The sequence below is a fragment of the Diadema antillarum genome, unplaced genomic scaffold, assembly GCF_040938485.1.
Source record: "Diadema antillarum isolate AM-2024a unplaced genomic scaffold, OU_Dant_1.0 seq00000562_RagTag, whole genome shotgun sequence".
NCBI classification, from domain to species: Eukaryota; Metazoa; Echinodermata; class Echinoidea; order Diadematoida; family Diadematidae; genus Diadema; species Diadema antillarum.
In genome coordinates, this window is record NW_027271501.1 from 836,696 (window position 1) to 855,772 (window position 19,077).

Consider the following 19,077-nt stretch of genomic DNA (forward strand, 5'->3'; position numbering starts at 1 on the left):
CATATACTGTGATGTTGTAGGTTCCTTACTTGTCTTCATAGTCTTTGAATGAAATCTTCAACTAACATAGTTTGTTTCTGCAAAAGATGTTTGATAAGTGCTTACTGTTAGGACACCCAGCCACGACCCTGTAACCTGTGAATAGAAAACGTTGTCATTCAGTATGATATGAATTAATAGTTGGATGCCTTAATGCAAAGTTGACTGTGTTGCAGGATATTTGTGGTAGCAAAAATTGTCACTGCCGAACATTACTTCTTGAGCTGAATCTGTTTTATTTTTATATTTTCCAAGTCTGGAACACAGAAGGGTTTTATTGTCCTCCACCTCTATAACTTTTTAAAGGTATTTTAACCAGTTTCAAGGTGATATTAAAAGGTAGACTTCAAAAGTTAGGAGAGAATAATGATACCAAAAATAAACAGCATTATTATTACATTGTACAGCAACATTGAACCAAGTGTACCCTGTTGACATGTTAACAACCTCAAACTAAATGCAAAAAATTGTCATAAATAAGACATATGGGAATACCTTTGCAAAGTTTATGAAACAAGGAATCACATATTTTCATTTTCTCTTCATTTGCTTTCTTTTCCATTGTGGCATGATAGTTGTTAATCTTTGCTGCAGCAGTTTAATTTTTGCTGGACTTTTTACCTTTGAGGAAGAATTATCATTTTATAATTGAATTGTCATTGTAGGGACATGTAAATGCGTTGAAATGTGTTCATGTCTTGCATTTGCCCATTGGCATTTGAATTTTTATTTTATGTCTTGTCTCAATAAACTTGTGGTTTGAAATGCAAACATGTATTGAAGAGTAATGTCTTGTTGATTTGTAGTTTGGATAATGAATGAGATGAATCCACAATATGGCATATAAATCCACTCTCTGAGTTATTGTTTAAATGTTTTTGCTTGTAGGCCTCCAAACTGCTGTCTTTAGTATGTGCATTGTTTAATGAAGAAATAAAACGATAGATATACATGTACAATTCCTATGAATCTATCTATCTATCTATCTATAACATAATGTAGTGTTTGTGTGTGTGTGTGTGTGTGTGTGTGTGTGTGTGTGTGTGTGTGTATGTGTGTGTGTATGTGTGTGTGTGTGTGTGTGTATGTGTGTGTGCTTGTATTGCATGGCTGTATTTATATCTGGACAGTATGCCACAAATAGGTAGTAACATGAACAAAAAGAAGAAGAAGACAATGTAAAGAAAGAAAAGAAATAATGTTGAGGATAATGAAACAAGGCAAAGAAGAGAGAAAAAAGAGAATATGCTGGAAGAAATTAAAAGACAAGGAGAAGAAATCTGATTAAAAAAAGGAAAGATGGAGAAAGCAGAAGATAAATAATAAGAGGATTGCATCGTAATCGCGTGTTTTTCTTCTCGGCTTTGAAGCTGTTGCCAGAAGGCGTGCTAGTCTGTGTAGCAGACTTTCTTAAGTTGACGAGTGCATGAGTCATCCACACAGTTGCGTGAATTAAAAAACAAAAACAACAACAACCAAAAATCAAAAACCACAAATAGGCACACAAAAGGTACGTCACTTTGGATCCTCTGGGGACTCTAGTTTAGATGTTTGTGATTAAATAAGTTCAGATGACATCGTTACATCAAATTTGTGTGTTTTGTATACATCTGTAAAAACCACAGACAAATCTCCATGTGATTCTGCGACTTCTTCCTCAAGAACATCATCTCACCAGGCATTATCAGAGTATATGTAATCCAAAAACAAGGCAGATGTACAAACTACTAACCTGGTTAAGAAATGATTTGACACCAAGAGGGCAAAGGAAATGGGAGAATGTATATGTTCCTCTCACACATGAGGACTATAATTGCAATCTACAATGTTCGGAACATATTGGATGGTATGTGTTTGTTTGTTGTTTGCCATTTTCTTCCCTATTGTCAAGTTTGAATATGTATATACATGTATATCTTTTCATTTTTTGAAGCGCCATGAACACCGAACTGAGGTGGACCTGTGCGCTATACAAGTAGCCACTATTATTATCATTTATCATGACGCAGTCCCACAATCCATATCATTTATTTATTCATGATTTTGGTTGAATTATTATATTCTTTATCGAATGAAAGCTCACCGATATTTATAAGAAAATATATTTATTTTTGTCCACTTTCTACATAGTTATTTCCCTACAACTTAATATAATCATCTATGAAATGTTCTCCCATCCTAGCTGCATAATCGAATCAGAGCCCAACCGCATTTTCTGCCCTGCGCATGAGAGGTAATATTGGTCTGAGGAAAAAGACTAGGCTACAGCAAAAATATTCGGCGGCGTATTTCTGCCGCTTGTCGTTGGCATGGAAATTAATTCACCGCCTGACCTCTTTCGCTGAAGCAAGTCCAAATTCACACTGAACATGTGAAGTTCAAAGCCGACATCTTTATTTAGGTTCATCTGAGGTAAAGCATGTGAATTCTGTCGATTGTATTTCGGTTATACTTGAATTTGATTAGAAACGAATCGCACAATTACTGTCAGTCCCATCCATGTAAAGTTGTGTGTCGCTGCGTAGAATCTAAATGACGTGGAGCTCGAGCTGCCCAGGTTTAGATCTAGGTCGATTTATAGAAGACTCTGTGCCAAACTTATACTACCAAAATCATTTTGTTATGGCCGCAACCCTTGTCTTGAGTAAGTTCAGTGAAAGTGTACGCCCTTATTAACACCTTTTACTGTAGTTTTTGCTTACGAACATGCGTGTTTACTGTTAGTGTTATGGACATAGATTGGATCTAACGTTAGATGTCTCTAACGTTACACCTCGGTTTATTCCCCATAGCCTGTGTACAACAGATAGAGGGGAGACCGCTTGCCAGCTGATAATGATTGGCTACGCGTTAGATAGGCCGATAGTAGTATCAGATATGGTTAAATTTACTGGCCTGGCCCTGGTGACGTGGTGTAAAATAACTGCTCTGTTATGAATGTTGGTTAATGTCAAAATGATCTGCAAACACTTACACTAGTTACAGTAATCATGGTAATGTTATTGTTAATGTTAGACTGAAAACCGGACCTACCTACACTGAAGTCGTAGTCGTGTCTACTAACGTTACTCCTGAAGAGTCAAAAACATTCAGTGCCAGTCCGTGGCCATCATGGCCACGCTAGGACTCAGTCAGTCAGTGCCAAATGGACAACTCGCTGTCAAGCAAGATGTCCATAGACACGATTATGCACTTGTCAATGTAATGACTCACCCCACTACCCCCGGACATGGGTGCGTCATTTCCTCGTTTGGTCCGTCAAATTTGTGACCCAGGTGTTCGTCATTTTACCAGCTTTGTCCGTCAAATTTTTGACCGAGGGGTGCGTCAAAATCCCATCATTGTCGGTCAAAATTTTGACCGAGGGGTGCGTCATGGTACGTCACTTGGCTATGGAAAATAACACGCATTATTTTGAACCGAGGGGTGCGTCATGGTACGTTACTTGGCTATGGAAAACTGCACGCATTTTTGCACGCTACCGGTCCCGGCTACACGTACAATTTGTACCGCGAGTGAAATTACAGTGAGCGCTTTCCCGCGGCAAGTGAAAATCCAAGTCGGGAAGCGTTTTGGAATAAGAGGAAAAAATGCTTGCCAGAATCTGGCAAGCAAAGAATTTAAAAGCCACCCTTTCTCCTTACATTTTCCCTCCAACAAACCCATGAAATCATGCATACTCGATCTCAAACCAGGGACTGTTCAGCGATGTAACAGCTTAGTTCAATCTTTCCTGTCGAAGCGGCAGCAGAAGAACTGCCTGCCGCATGCATGCTATTTTCTGCTCGCGGGATATAGCCCGACCAGCTGGCCAGACCCGCGCGCGACGCTGTTAGCTGTGCGAATCTCTACGTACCGCGACTAGGCTGTAGTTACGCAGTACTCGAGCGGGAATATGAATGCCGTGGCGTGGTGTGTACCTACCTGCGCTGCAGCTATGCATCCACCGCACTAGCAATGGCCGCGCACACTGCACACATGTGATTGTCATGTACGTATGGATTGCATGCACAAAATACATACTACTGTTCGGAATATCGTAGCAGCAGCGTGATATACGGTGAATGACAATACGGCATACATGGTAAGGGAAACTTGCCGAAACTTTTACAAATTATGTGTACGAACCAAAAGAAAATGAAATTACTTGAATAAAACGTGTGCAAAAATCGTTTCAGTATTTACGGGGGTGCGTCATATGTACCGAGGATGTCCGTCACAAAAGTGACCGAGGTGTGCGTCACTTTCAACGTGTTGTCCGTCAAAAAAGTGACTGTGGTGTTCGTCACTTGCAGCGTTATGTCCGTCAAAAAAGTGACTGTGGTGTCCGTCAAAAACCCCGTGTGGTCAGTCAAAAAATGACCATGACGCACCCATGTCCGGGGGTAGTGGGGTGCGTCATTACATTGACAAGTGCATTAGCCAGAATTAATGTAATGCCGAAAGTGAGTCTTCACAATCTTCAGAATGTTCACTGTGCATTGCATTGCTGTCATCACTCAGTATCATGTCCAGGCATGACTAAATGTCAGTGTGGTGTGGTGTGGTGTGGTGAAACATTATACTAGACACAATGTAGAATCTAGAGAGACTCATTTCATTGTAATTTGTACAGCTGTATTTGTAATCAGTGTGGCAGATGGCCAGTGTGCCCAGCTCTAACGTTAAACGTATTGAGCCACTACAAACACTGCACTGGCAACTGCCATACAGAAAGCCATGGCTGGAGAAAGATTTGGTAAATTATGTTACCCAGGTAGGCCTGTCAGCTATACGAAGGTCTACATTTGTAACTAAAGTTTGCCCGTTTTGCAGATTGTGTATGGGACCCCGTCTACTTTCATTCCAGGAGAATCACAAGTGCTCTTTGTCTTTTCTGTGTCAATCAACAATTGATCAGTATGTATTCTCTGTTTTGTTTTGTTTTTTTCCCCCTCAGGTTTGCTTGTCAAATTCAAAGCATCATGGAGAACTACCACGTACTGGAACTCATTGGAGAGGGTTCCTTTGGAAAGGTTTATAGAGGGAGGAAGAAATATACCGGCAAGGTTTGTTCATGAATTCTTTCTGAAATTTAAGAGTCATGTTGGCAAATTAATATTAGTAATAAAAATAATGATGATGATGATGATTATGATGATGATGATGATAGTGATTATGATGATGATGAGAATACTACTACTACTACTACTAATAATAATAATAATGATAATAATAATAATAATAATGATAATAATAATAATTATAACAATATAAAATGATAATGATGGATCATAATGATGATATCAATGATAATGATCAATATACTGCAATTAATGGGAGTAACATATTATTGTTATTGATGTTGTTATTATTATCATTATCATCATTATCATCACCATCACCATCATCATCATAATAATGGTTGCCGTATCATTGCTGTCCTTGTCGACAGATTGTGGCCCTGAAGTTCATCCCTAAGCTGGGACGTAGTGACAAAGAGCTTGACAGTCTCCGGAAAGAGATCGAGATCATGAAAGGGATGCACCACCCAAACATCATTGAGATGCTGGACACGTTTGAGACAGACAAGGATGTGAGTAGGGGACAATTATGTTTGACATGTTAAGGGGAAACTCAAAATACAGAGTCTATAGAATCTATTATCATTCTTTGTTGTGGCAGCTCTCTAGTTGTAAAACACTTTAAAGCATTTGTAACTGTCAACACTTGCTTCAGTTCAGGAGTAATATCATTGCAAAAAAAAAAAAAGAATGTGCAGCTGGTTGTGTACCAAGAAATTGTGCTAGCTGATGCTACAATGTAAGCCACTAAAATCAGCTGTGTATGTACACGTACAAAGTAACGTACAGCTCTGGATGATATCTTGGTGTTTAGAGGCAAAACTTTGACATGAGCATGATACTTTTTGCCATTATTATTTTTTCAATTAGTTGTATTTCACTTGTTTCTCTCAGTCTTATCTGTGTCACAGAAATCTTGTTTGCCTGCATTAATTCAGTTGTTGCGAGGTCAGGCAAACTTAGACAAGTTTAAATGTTTGTGGGTGTAGCTTTTGTTAAGAAAACATACAGAAGGAGCTAACTATTAGTGACCTGGTCTGATGGATCTAGGTACAAAATACTGTCATTTATTTTTGTAAATCACTGGAACCTTGGGTTTCAGTGACATTCCTACAATATTTCCAACTACTGTAACTGCAAATTATATGTTAACACTTAAGACAATTGTGCTGGATTTTTTGCAAAGAATTTGTGAATCTTACAGTTCAATATTTCAGCTGTCTCTAAAGCAAAACCCCTGTTAGTCTGTCATATTCACCCCTCATCTGACCAAGGTAGAGCTCATGTGGTGTATTTAAGCAATAACACAGTGAACCATTGACATGGAGAAGATGCTCATGACACCATTTTCACATATGTGTGTCATTATGTTAATAATGCCTTTTCACACACAAAATGATATACAGTCAGCCTTGCTTAAGTCGACCTGGCATAAGTCGAATAATCGCCTAAGTTGAAGGTCTTTTCAAGTCCTCTTCTCTTTACATTCTATTGATTTTAAGTCGAAGCTATTTCTTCAGGCTAGAAAGATTCAACTTTAATATGTAAGGTTGACTGTATTGCCCTTCATAGACACGTGCATAAAGTAATTGATTCCATGTGTCCCTCTGTCACTCTAGGTTGTTGCAGTAACGGACTATGCAGAGGGTGAACTCTTCCAGATATTGGAGGATGATGGTAATCTGCCGGAGGAACAGGTAGAGGAATTATTGTCAGATTTTTGTTCGTTGCATTTTTCTCTGATAGGTGTAAGACTGGGATCCTGTTAATTGTCCAAACCATTTATTACAGTACATGGCATGTAGAAAGTACTCCCAACTCATTTACTGGTATTGTGATTGAAAAACTGAAGAAAAATTGTGCCTATTGATAGCATATTGTGATTATTATTGGAAGAATACATTAACGGAGAATGAAACCCAAATATTCATACTGTAAATGAAGCAATATTAGTACAACACATTAGCAAAGTTTGACAAAAATCAGACGATCCGTTGAAAATCCATGAATTTTTAAAGTTTCGGTGGCACCATCGCTGGATAAGAAGACTAATACAGGTCATGATGTCACACATGAGAACAATATAAAGAAACTATAAAGAGAATATCATAAAACTTCATTTTTTATGAAAAGTACACTTTCCCTCAACATGTTACTGACATATGTTAAGGGTAATATCATTCCCCCTGCTTTCTGAAAGAGGTAAGTCAGTTGCTCTATGGTTGTGCTAGAAAAGTGAAAATATGTTAGATTTTTTTATGTATCATTGTCCATACTTGACATCACACAATGTTGTAGTCTTTTCATTAAGCGATGGCCGCATTTAAACTTTAAAACTTCATAACTTTAAAACAGATTATCTGAATTTTCTCCAACTTTGCTGATGTGTTCTTCTAGTAACACTGTGATCCTCGATCCACATTTAAACAACATGTTGTCAATACTGCCCTCTATCTGTAGGTGAGGGTGATTGCGTGTCAGCTGGTTGCTGCCCTGTATTACCTCCACTCCCATCGTATCCTCCATCGAGACATGAAGCCCCAGAATATCCTCCTGGGCAAAGGAGGTGTGGTCAAGCTGTGTGACTTTGGCTTCGCTCGAGCCATGAGCATCAACACATTGGTCCTCACATCCATCAAGGTGGGTGCAGTCGTGGAAGGAGAAGGAATACTGTAGAAGTGGATAAATTTCCAGGGGAAATCTAAAATGATTTGACCATTTAGATGGTTATAATTGTTTGATACTGTCAATTTTTGCGAGGGTTTAATTTGTGCAAATTCTGCGAATCACTGTTGGAACGTGAATTCAACCACACGCATAAGTATCTCAAACTGACCACCATTAGTGCACTTGTATGACAGCCTCAGTGTCAAAATCTTGAAATCAACATTTTGCGAAAATGTCTATGCATGACCTCCTTATTCGTGAAAGTATCTGTATGAGAAAATAAAGGCTTATACAGTATTGCTATTACTGAGATGAGATTGTACAAGGAATCCACTGAAAATGATGATTAAGTCTTGCTCCTTCTTTCAGACTGCATACCTGCCCACAAGTATAATTGTACAATATCTATTCGAATATAATGCTTTTAGCCCTCCATATGATTATGCCATCTACTCTGCATCTGTATTTGTCTTAATCTGCAGAAGTATGCAGTTGTGCCTGTTTTTGTTTTTCAGAAAGGCAGTACACACTTAGTGTCTTAATCATGGTAGAAAGCTTCTCAACAAGTGCCGTGCTGCAAACTTAACTCATTGATAGGGTACTGGTACATCTCTTTAACAAAGCACCAGAGGTGGTTAAGGAAAGAAGAAAACGATGTGTAGCGTTATGCTTATGTCTAAACCTAAGAGTTTATGAATCAAAGATAATAAGGAGCCTGTATCAAGATGCCAAGCGTCTAACTTGTTTCATTTCGTTTGCAGGGCACGCCTCTTTACATGGCACCAGAGCTGGTTGAGGAGAAGCCGTATGACCATACAGCAGACCTCTGGTCTCTTGGCTGTATCCTCTATGAGCTGTTTGTGGGCACGCCCCCTTTTTACACCAACAGCATCTTTCAACTCGTCAGCCTCATCATTAAGGTGATCAATTACAACTCCATTTATTACCCCATTTTGAAATACTTTGGAATGTTTGATACTTCTCCAAGAAATATTATTGTGACAAAATATTTTGATATGACATGCAACAAACCAACATCTAGCAAATGCTCGAAGGTAACTATGTCTTGTGTTTACCCAGTTGGCATTTTAACCCATTGAGGATGGTTTGATTTTGCTGTAACACATATTTCCATAGACACCTGCTTGAGTATACTCGGGATTCGTCCTCAACAGGTTGAATGATTGCCTTCCAAATTCTATTTACTTGTGACACACAGTTGAATGCCAAAGCAGACAAGGGAATATATGGAGCATCTTAAAATGGTGATTTGTTGAATAATAAAACAAAAGAATAATAAAATGATTATCCTCAGAAACTATCTTAGTATTTCTCAATAAATCTTTTTCCCCACAACACTGCAATAATATTCACAGGAGGAGCTTTTATAAAGAAGTTGGATTTAGCAAAACCCTCTTTAATATAGCAGGGTGAATTTGTATGTCCCAACTCTTATATTTCTTTGTATCTTGTACCCTGATCAGATATAGTGAGAAACCTAATATAAGGTAATTGTCTTAATTTTTATGTCATCCTTGTAATGAGGTTCTCTGTATAAACATCTGTGCTCTTTTTTTTTCTTTTTATCTGTGACATTTACAGGATCCTGTCAAGTGGCCAAAGAACATGAATCCTGATTTCAAGGTGAGTAGAATAATTCCAAGAAGCAGAAGCCAGGCATTATAGAAGTCAACTTTTTACCAGCATTAAATTTTGACAAGTCATGATAGTCCTGTGCATGACACTGAAACACAAAATGTCTATGTAGTCAATTATATGTCATGTCATACAAATATCCTCTTCTTGATTTTGTACTATACACAGTATGCATACACCAAATATTTCGCGAGGTTTTTATTTTCGCAAATTTCTCAAGTCAGGTGCTAGTCGCGAAAAATGATTACTCTAATCCCTGATACGAATGTGACGCACACATATACATTTCTCAGTTCAGTACAGTACTTCACGATCGCGAATTTAACCACTCGCGAAATCGTCGGGAAGTCCTGATTCGTGAAAATTTAGACGCGCTAAATATATGGCGTATACAGTATACTGCTTACTATACACTGTATGTATAATAGATGTGTATGTATATGAATATACACCTCTGAGACTCAAATTCAAACTCAAACTGAAAAAAAAAATGCACATTTTGCCTTCTGTATGTTTGCTTTCTTTTTCAGTATGCTGTACTTATGCTAATTGCTATAAAAAAAGATTACCCTGTCACAGTCACATGATATGCTGGTCACATGACTTGGAGAGCAGGTACAAGATGCAGACATGACGCCATATTGGGGAATTTACTGACAGAGTTTCAGATGTCACTTCATCTGTCGAGTTTCAAAAAAGAAAGATTTTCAAATGGTTGCTTTGTGTTACATATTTTTCCTTGAGTTGAATTCTTTTTCGTGTTTATGTGAATAAGTGTTGTGATGCTGAGATTTCATTCAATCAAGACATGTCATTATGACTGTTTTTCACAAATATGAAACATTGATAGATACAGGTATCAAATATATGTCACACTTAAATTACTATTTATTCTGCTAATGTTGTCCAATTTGTAGGATTTCCTTCAAGGTCTGCTGACAAAGACAGCCAAACATCGGCTCTCTTGGCCCCAGCTCCTCTACCACCCTTTCATTGCTGGTGGAGTCCATGGTGAGGTCATTTGTTTGTTTGTTTGTTTGTTTTTGAAGTTGGAAGAAAACAAGAGCTGGTTACACCAAACTTGTTTTGGTTTCTAGGTACAGTCGACTCCTGTTATAACAAAATCCTTGGGACTGCCAGTTTTATTTGGTTATATTGAAATTTTGTTATAACCAGACAAATAAGCAATAAAAAATAAAGAGCGGAATGTTGGGGCCTGAATTTTTACTTCGTTATAGCCAGAATTCCGTTATAGCCATATTTGTTACAACAGGAGTGCACTGTATAAAATCATCGGGTAAGACCAAACTTTCTTTCCTCTCTAGGATATGCTGACGAATGTATATTTGCCAAATTTCTTTGGCATACACAGCTGCCCAGTAACTTAAGTTTCTTTTCACTTCTGGTCCAAAGATTTGAGATTGTTGTTTAGTTTGGAGATTAAAGTTTAACATCAGATTTTTCAGTTTCCGTGTGAGTTAAGGACTTTGATTATAACGATGGAATACTGGAATTTATGAGAAATGATTTTTACCCACAAAGTGTCCTATTTCACCAGTGATACACTCCCATTTTTTTTTTATCTCAGTGTCTTCAGTTGAACTGCAGATTTCTACGTTTCAATTCAAGTCAAGGACTTCAAGTGTAGAGTTAAAAAAACAGAATTTTTGAGAAGCGATGTACATGTATGCTAGCAAAATATCCTGTTTCAGCAATCATACTTTCTCATATTTTCATCTCAATGTCTTAAGTTTATCTTCAGGTTTGCATGTTTCAATTTAAGTTAAGGACTTCAAGTGTAGAGTTGAAAAATTAGAATTTGGGAAAAGTGATCTGTGCCCGCAAAGTGTCCTGTGTCACCAGTCAGACTCTATCTCTCATATTCTCATCCCCCAAGTCTCGGAGTCTCTGACGGAGCGACCGTTCACTGAGGCGCCCTCGGCGGAGGAGCTGGCCAGGAAGGAGAAGGCAGTCCAGGAGAAATCCAGCAGTGTGGCCCCGGGGACCACCATCATGAGGAAACTGAAGCAGAGGGAGCAAGGCCCACAGGTGGGCCTCAGTTTTCTGTTAACTCTTTGTATGCTTTCAGTGCTGATTGTCACAGAAAACCCCATAGTGTTGTACATACTGTCCAAAGTCTCTGGAATAGAAAGGATTGTTGTTATAAGGGAGGAGCTTAGGTCTTGACAAACAAGCCACAAGGTATCATTGTGCATAAACAATCTGAACCATCTAAACATAATAATGATAATCATTTTTCACTTGCCGTTGTATACTGCATACGCAGAACATTTCATGAGGTTTTTATTTTTGTGAATTTCGCGAGTCAGGTGCTATTAGCGAAATTAAAGACACATGAAAATAGTGACTCTGATCCCAATATGAATGTGACGCACACGTATACATGTACATTTCTCTGTTCAGTACAGTACTCCATGATTGCGAATTCAACCACTCGCAAAATGGTCGGGAAGTCCTGATTCACAAAAATATAGTCTCGCTATTAAAATATATGGAGTATACAGTAATAAGACACTATTTTTTCCTTCTGTGTCTGTGCCTAGGAGGGAGGGTCCAGTGCAGGGGATGGGAAGAAGCCCCACAAGCCTGCCGACAAGCCCAAGGGGAAGCCAAGGATGGCCAAGAGTGAACCCTGGCCCAGTGTGAAGGAACAGGAACCGACGCCCAGAGAGAACCGCATCACCCATGACTACAAACAGGTGAGTTGGGTTAATCTTCTTCTATTCTCTTAGTCCTGTTTCTCTCATACAAACCAAGATTGAAAATTGTGTAGAGGAAGATGCAGATATACTTGATTCCTTACTTGATACCTTCCAAATTTACGTCACGGGAAGCCTTCATAAAATTTCTTGAAAACAGTTAGTGATGGGGGGAAAGGAGACATTTTTTTCCTCTTCTTTTTACTTACAGTTATTCACCCAAATATGAATATTTAAACTCACAATATACTCTATATGGTGTACTAGTTTTTGGACAGTAGAGGGTGCTTTGTGCTTGTAAGAAAGCACAGAAGGGTGTCAGCTGATACAGTCCAAGTATATCTTCTACTCTTCTGGGATAAACTGATGTTCTGAAGGTGCCTCATTATCATGTACACTTTAAACATACCCCTGCCTTTCAGATTGTGGGTCTTTTTTTTTTTATCTGGTAGCAGATAAATTCAAGTTTACAGCATATTTCATGAATTGTCATGGACGCGTTGAGTACATTAATTTCCAAAAATTCCAAAATGGTCTCTTCTTCATCAACATTATGTTACATACCAGTAGTGTTTTCACAAGTAGTTGAAATTAACAAAACAAGACAGATTATGTAGCCAACCAGGCAACACTTTGTTTGTTTGATCAGTTCGTTGGTTCCATTTCTAGATAAGGCAGTGTAATCATCACTCCTAGATATAGAATCAATGAGTAGTCATTTTATTCCATCTACTAAGTGTGACATGTAACTGTCAATTGATGTAAATACAAGTAGATGAATTAATTGATGGAGATAGACCACTGTAAATCTCTCATTTTCATTCTATGCATGTAAGACTATGATTAATCATGACTTTCGTTTCACCCGCAGAAGTGTGATGATATCACATAAATGTGTCATTAGTGACTCTCTGCCACTGAAGTATCAAATCCATTTGCCCCCATACATGTCATCCAGGAATTCCCCAGTGTGGAGGTTGAGAGCAGAAGGGTCCTTAAGAAGGAAGGAGGAAAAGTCAAGGATGTGAGGAAGAGTATTGACAACGTCCGGCTACAGGAAGAGGTAGGCAAGCAGTCTCTTGTACTCAATTGTCTCCCTGAATGTTTTGGCTTACCTCAGACTAATATCCCTTTCACGCTTAGCATATTCCACCCGCTGCACCTGGTGAATCCGGGAGATCTCGTACTATGAAAGGCCTTGTGGGTAGAATGACAGGTGAAATGCTAGATGACTCTTTAGAAATGTTACTCTCAAACTGTCTCTGGTAAACTCCCGAGTGCCCCCAGTAAACTCCCAAGTGCCCCCGGGAACATTTGTGTAATACTGCAGTGTAAAAGGCATTGCAGGTAAACTCATGGGTGAAAAGCAAAGGCCAGTATGCCAACAACGTCTTGAGGGCCATTTTGTGCATGTGCCATAGCGTGTACTTCTGCTGTAGAAGAGCAGCTGAGAGAAATTCAACCCGGAGCTTATTCGCTAGTGTGAAAGAAATTCTTCGTGGGTGTTCCATGTTTGATTCCCTAGTGAACCTCTCGGGTAATCCCCCTGACTGACTAGTGTGAAAGGAGTATAACAGTCTCGATTACCGGTATCATCATCATCATCATCATCATCATCATCATCATCATCATCATCATCATCATCATCATCATCATCATCATCATCATCATCATCATCATCGTTATAATTATTATAATATCAGTAAGGATAGGAGTTACAGAAAATGCTTTTGCACCTCCTAGTTCTGTAGTGATGGTATTAGCCTATTGCCAATGGAAGCCTGATAGGTACTGTACAGATTCCATGGGGATTTGCAGGGAAGGACTGATGATTAAGTAGTGAAGATGGTATAATTACCAATATCATTTATTTCACTGATCACCACAGGATGTGGACAGTGAGGATGAGTGGGACACCCTTTGTGATGTCACAAACCCAGAGTCTACCGACCCGGAGTCCATCGGGCGTCTCCTTGGCGACTCCTCATTCGTCCAGCGCATCGCAGCCAGGCTGGAGGGCACGTCGCGGCAGACCATGGAAGGGATGCTAGAGGGCGCTTCACGCCTCCGCCTCGTCATCAAGGTCATCAACAACCTTCTGGCATACAAGGGGTCAGTGTAAACCTATTATTCCTTCATTGCTCACTGCTGTGGCTCAGAGTAGTTTGTCACTGTTAGGGTAGAGCATGATAGAGCAATTAAGAACCTTTTAGATATATCATATACTATAAGAGTAGACATTTTTGCGCAAGTAATTTTTTGCACTCAGCCGGTAAGATGAATTTGGCTTGTTTTTAATTCCATGGATGTTGTGTATCACATATAACAAGCAAAAAATCTGTGTTCTTTTCGTGCTAGTTTAATATCGCACCAAAATATCCACACCTCAAATTCATTAAATTCTTCTGTCGAGATGTTTTCATCGCAACTGATTGACAAATTGCCCTACATCGATGTAAATCAGTTGCAATATCCACACAGTGAACATTTCCACTTAACAGTATAATATTATGTAAACATGTGATTTTCATTTTTGCATTTGTTCATTTAGATATTCATTTATTGGTGCATTTCTACCCTGCTTTGTCATTAAATTTGTGCCCTCTTTGTCTTCTCTTTGCTGCTCACACAGATTTGCTGATCTCCAGGCTGAGTTTTGTCAAACAACCAAAGTGCCAGCCTTACCTCTTGCCATTCTCAACCAGATGAAGGAAAACAACGTCGTCAGAGAAGTATGCAGAACAATGTTTTCTCAATTTTTGTATCAATCAAAATATATGTTTCATGGTACATTTCTTACTCTGCATTATGAGAGTATTTTTGCTTTTTTTTTTGCTTTCTTTGACTTTCCTTGGTTCTTTTGTGATGCACATGTACATTTGTATGAAGGAAAGTTATCAGAAAAGTTTGCAAATCATATGGGACATCAATAGTCACTCAGTTGTCTCGTGATACATCTGAAAATGAATAGTGCGTGTGGAGCGCATATCAAGAATGTCCATTACCTCTTATTAGCTTCAATACTAATAGCTTCATTGCCTTTATTTATTTTTGAGAAATGTTTGGACATAACATGACAAGTGTTGATTTGCTTTAGTTTAAGTTTCAACCTGCCATCATCTCCGATGCCCATTGCATATTGATAAAATTTACAAACCATAGAGTATCAGTACTGATGATAATGTATTATATGGTGACGCCCAAGAACAATAATTGATCTTTCTGACCAATTATTTTGATTATTTTCATTATATTTTCTTAGCAACCCTGGTACGTACAGATCCTGATAGATCTTGCCAGCGTGGTTACAGCCTACACGATGTCAGACATTGCCAGTGAGCTCACCATAGACAGGTCAGTCAGTATCTTAGTTTATTCCATTTCCCTTTCACCTACTAGTATATTTTCATGCTAGCTGCATGCACAGTCTAGCTAATTCAATTTCTCGCCCCGTTTCAAATTGGCAACAGTTTGTTCTCTCTCATCAGAGCTTCCTCCTAATGTCTGCAAATGTTCATGCATGATTCATTTATGCACAATTAATGGCCAAGTTATAAAGAATTTCCTCAAGAAGTATAAAATGTAATCAATACAGAGGGTAGAAGTTTTGAGAGATGGTAGGCAACTTTGCACAACCTTCTAAATCCTTCCTGTTGAGAGTGAAATACTTGTATATAAAAGCATTTTTCATTTGAAAACATCAGAGAGTGTAGAAAACATCATGTAACAATCAAAACTTTGACAGCTCAATTGTGCTCGCCTGTGGCTATGAGGCATTGGTGTACTTCCATTGGGTTCATTATAACAAATTACAACATATCGACAACTTGAATGGCTGATTATATAAGGAATAGTAACATTATAGTAATATACGCAAATATGTACATCTAACTGACAGGACAAATGCACAACATTCATATCATAAATGTCTCATAATTTAAGCATTTCGAGCACATAAGCAACTTGGATTAACTATGCTATACAAAGAAATAACAAATGAAACTTTTACTGTTGTATCCATTTTTATAAAAATGGTTAATTTCACCCAAGATATGGAAATCCATCATTATTATAAATCTCCCAGTTCATAATGTAACCCTGAGGTCCTGCCTGAGTTTGTTCATGGTATGATTGGTTGTTCCAGGGCCAAGGATATAATGGAGAGCGCCCTCAACTTTGCGGGTCTCCTGCCCTGGCTGATTCACATCAGGGAAGACGACGACCTCACACTCAGGGCTCAGTGTGTGTATGTAAGTCACATCTCTGTGCTGACAACTAGTGCAACTTGATATTGTATACGCTGTTATTTTCACGAATGATGAGGCCATAGACATTTTCGCGAGTTGTTGTTTTCGTGATTCAACCCCGACGCGTACCTTAATGCACTATTAACAAAGCACATGGAAGCATTTTCGCGTGTGGTTGAATTCGCAATCCAACCGTGATTCGCAAAATTCGCGAAAATTAAACCCTCGTGAAAATAACAGCTTATACAGTACATGTTTCTACTTGAGGGTTGGTTCGTCAGTGTGTGGTAATAGATTGTATGGTCAAAGATGATTGCATCACGTCATGATGGAGTCCTGATAATTTCTGTTACATCTTAAAAGCTTTTAGCTAACGGATTAGAGATGAAAGACTAATCATGGCATTAAGCTGGTCAAACACAAAGAGGAAAGAAAGAAAGAAGGAAAGAAAGAAAGAAAGAAAGAAGAAAGAAAGAAAGAAAGAAAGAAAGAAGAAAGAAAGAAAGAAAGAAAGAAAGAAAGAAAGAAAGAAAGAAAGAAAGAAAGAAAGAAAGAAAGAAAGAAAGAAAGAAAGAAAGAAAGAAAGAAAGAAAGAAAGAAAAAGAAAGAAAGAAAGATAAGTGTATCTGTGTGTTTCAGGCAATGACAGGATATTGACGATGGATATAATTTTTGTACATTGCATGAATCTGATGTGATTACTTTTGTTGTGTTGCTGGCAGTGTTTCATCTACCAGTGTGAGGTGATGGACCGGTGTCCAGAGGAGTTCATGACGGGGTTCTACACCGGTCTCTCTGTCACCCACCCAGACATCGTAACCTCTATGATGGAGACACTCAGGCAGGATGAAACCCTTCTCATTAAGGTCACAAGTAAGTGTCAGAGGTCATAAAGGTTAATGTGGATTTATTTGTAGAGAAACTTGACGCTTGTCACATTTTGCTCCAGTAATAGGATTTGCAGCAACATCCGTGACGGTGGGTCACATCGATGTGAAGATCTTTTCATGTGCAAAAGTTTATTACCAGAACATGTACAATGTGTGTACTTGACTTTCTTCTCATGCTGCTCTGTGTTTTATCTACTCAGGTTTATGACAGATCTTAAAAGGCAGTGTCTAACAAGCATGCCATCATTTCATATTTGAAGGTTTCTCCCAGTATCAGGATTTCATCCAATCCTGTATCAGTTCTGCATCTTTCATAAACTAGATGAGGAGTTATGTGGTGACATCATAATAGCTTCATCCAGAGAAGGCCAGTCCCTGTAATGCCTATACGGCATGGTGTCACTGTAAAACTCTCTATCTACTTTACACGCTGTGGAAGTTTCACAAAGTTGTACATGACCGCTGCCAAAGTGACTTTCACACAGATGTGATAGTGTGCTGATGATATCCACAACACAGTAAAGGCCAAAATTTTTCAGACAAATGCATGATAAATACTGCTCCACAATTTTACCTATCCCACTTGCTTACCTCCCATACAGTCTCCAGATATCATCTATTTTCACAGAGTGGCAAAAGATTACTTCAGAACCCACGTACATTCGCCAGGGCAGTTGAAATGATGATCTCATATGCTGGATTCGTTTTGTTGAACCCTCTTCTACCAACAGCTCTGTCTATATGATACAGAAGAAAATTTCAAAGAGAAACTCAAAGCAAAACTGTTCCCATCACAATTAGATGTATGTTTATTCTGTATGTTCATTTATTTGTTTTTAACGATGCTCTGATGAGTTTGCTGTTAAAGCACTTATCAAAAAATGTTTATTATTATAACTGTTTTTATTATTATCATGTCTCTTCCCCTGTAGGTGGGCCAGAGGGGGAGGAGTTTGGGGAGCGCTGGGAACAGATGTGCGGTGTAGTGATCGGAGCACTGGCTGAACTGGTCTACGTCCAGCAGGGACTTAACACCTGTGTGGAGGGGAAGCGCAAGGTAGGTCATTCTTTTCTTCTTCTTCTTTTTTTTTTATTCAAAGAAATTGTGAGCAGGTTTCAGAACTCTCATTTTCACAAGAATGCACCTGAAGTGGTGAGCGTGTGTAGATCTTTCTCTCCATGCTCTATGAAAAGGATGCAGATTTCTCAGTGTGAATGTGAGTTAGAATGTTTTTGCATAATTTCTTATGATACACTGCATGAGATCCTGTTCCTAAGTATGCTCACTAATTGGAACCACTTTAACCAACATTTCATTCTTGTTTTAAAGCCAAATGCTGCTTCCCAATAATAATGTAACTTCTCACAGAAAATTTTTGTATGGTGGTATCACCACTGGACCTCCTTTTCCAATGCTTAGTGCAAGAATTGTCCAAGTCAGTTTGTTTTTGTGTGTATATGTGCATGTCTGCGTGTGTCTGTGTATGTCTGTGTGCAGACTTCCAACTTGCAAACGTGTGGCTACACCGAGGGTAAAGTGATCCAAAGCCAACTCAGCTAGACTTGACCCATGGTGTTCATGCAGGCCAGATGCTTGCGGTACACAGAGACGCACCATTTGAGGCACAAGGCAATAGTTTGGTTGCCTTTAATGTTTGTCCCCTGTGAAAATTATGTGTCATTGATAGATACAAATTCATCTGCAAAACCCAAGACGCTTAAACACAATGTCATCTGCAAAACCCAAGACGCTTAGACACAATGTCATAGTCAAGCTATTTGGACTAAACATCAG

The 19,077-nt window shown here is 38.7% G+C and overlaps 1 protein-coding gene across 1 annotated transcript in view; it reads left to right on the forward strand.

The window, feature by feature from the left end:
• Positions 1–2,353: 2,353 nt before the first annotated feature.
• Positions 2,354–19,077, forward strand: part of LOC139735037 (serine/threonine-protein kinase 36-like) — a 32,661-nt gene continuing 15,937 nt past the window's right edge. Inside the window, exons 1-18 of the mRNA XM_071645812.1 lie at positions 2,354–2,451; positions 4,979–5,087; positions 5,474–5,614; positions 6,722–6,799; positions 7,563–7,742; positions 8,531–8,689; positions 9,372–9,413; positions 10,343–10,424; positions 11,293–11,474; positions 12,020–12,145; positions 13,104–13,208; positions 14,034–14,257; positions 14,778–14,877; positions 15,408–15,499; positions 16,290–16,395; positions 17,115–17,258; positions 18,050–18,085; positions 18,232–18,339. Of these exons, the coding sequence (XP_071501913.1) occupies positions 5,004–5,087; positions 5,474–5,614; positions 6,722–6,799; positions 7,563–7,742; positions 8,531–8,689; positions 9,372–9,413; positions 10,343–10,424; positions 11,293–11,474; positions 12,020–12,145; positions 13,104–13,208; positions 14,034–14,257; positions 14,778–14,877; positions 15,408–15,499; positions 16,290–16,395; positions 17,115–17,258; positions 18,050–18,085; positions 18,232–18,339 (1,989 nt within the window). The 5' untranslated portion in view covers positions 2,354–2,451; positions 4,979–5,003. The remainder of the gene's footprint in view (positions 2,452–4,978; positions 5,088–5,473; positions 5,615–6,721; positions 6,800–7,562; positions 7,743–8,530; positions 8,690–9,371; positions 9,414–10,342; positions 10,425–11,292; positions 11,475–12,019; positions 12,146–13,103; positions 13,209–14,033; positions 14,258–14,777; positions 14,878–15,407; positions 15,500–16,289; positions 16,396–17,114; positions 17,259–18,049; positions 18,086–18,231; positions 18,340–19,077) is intronic.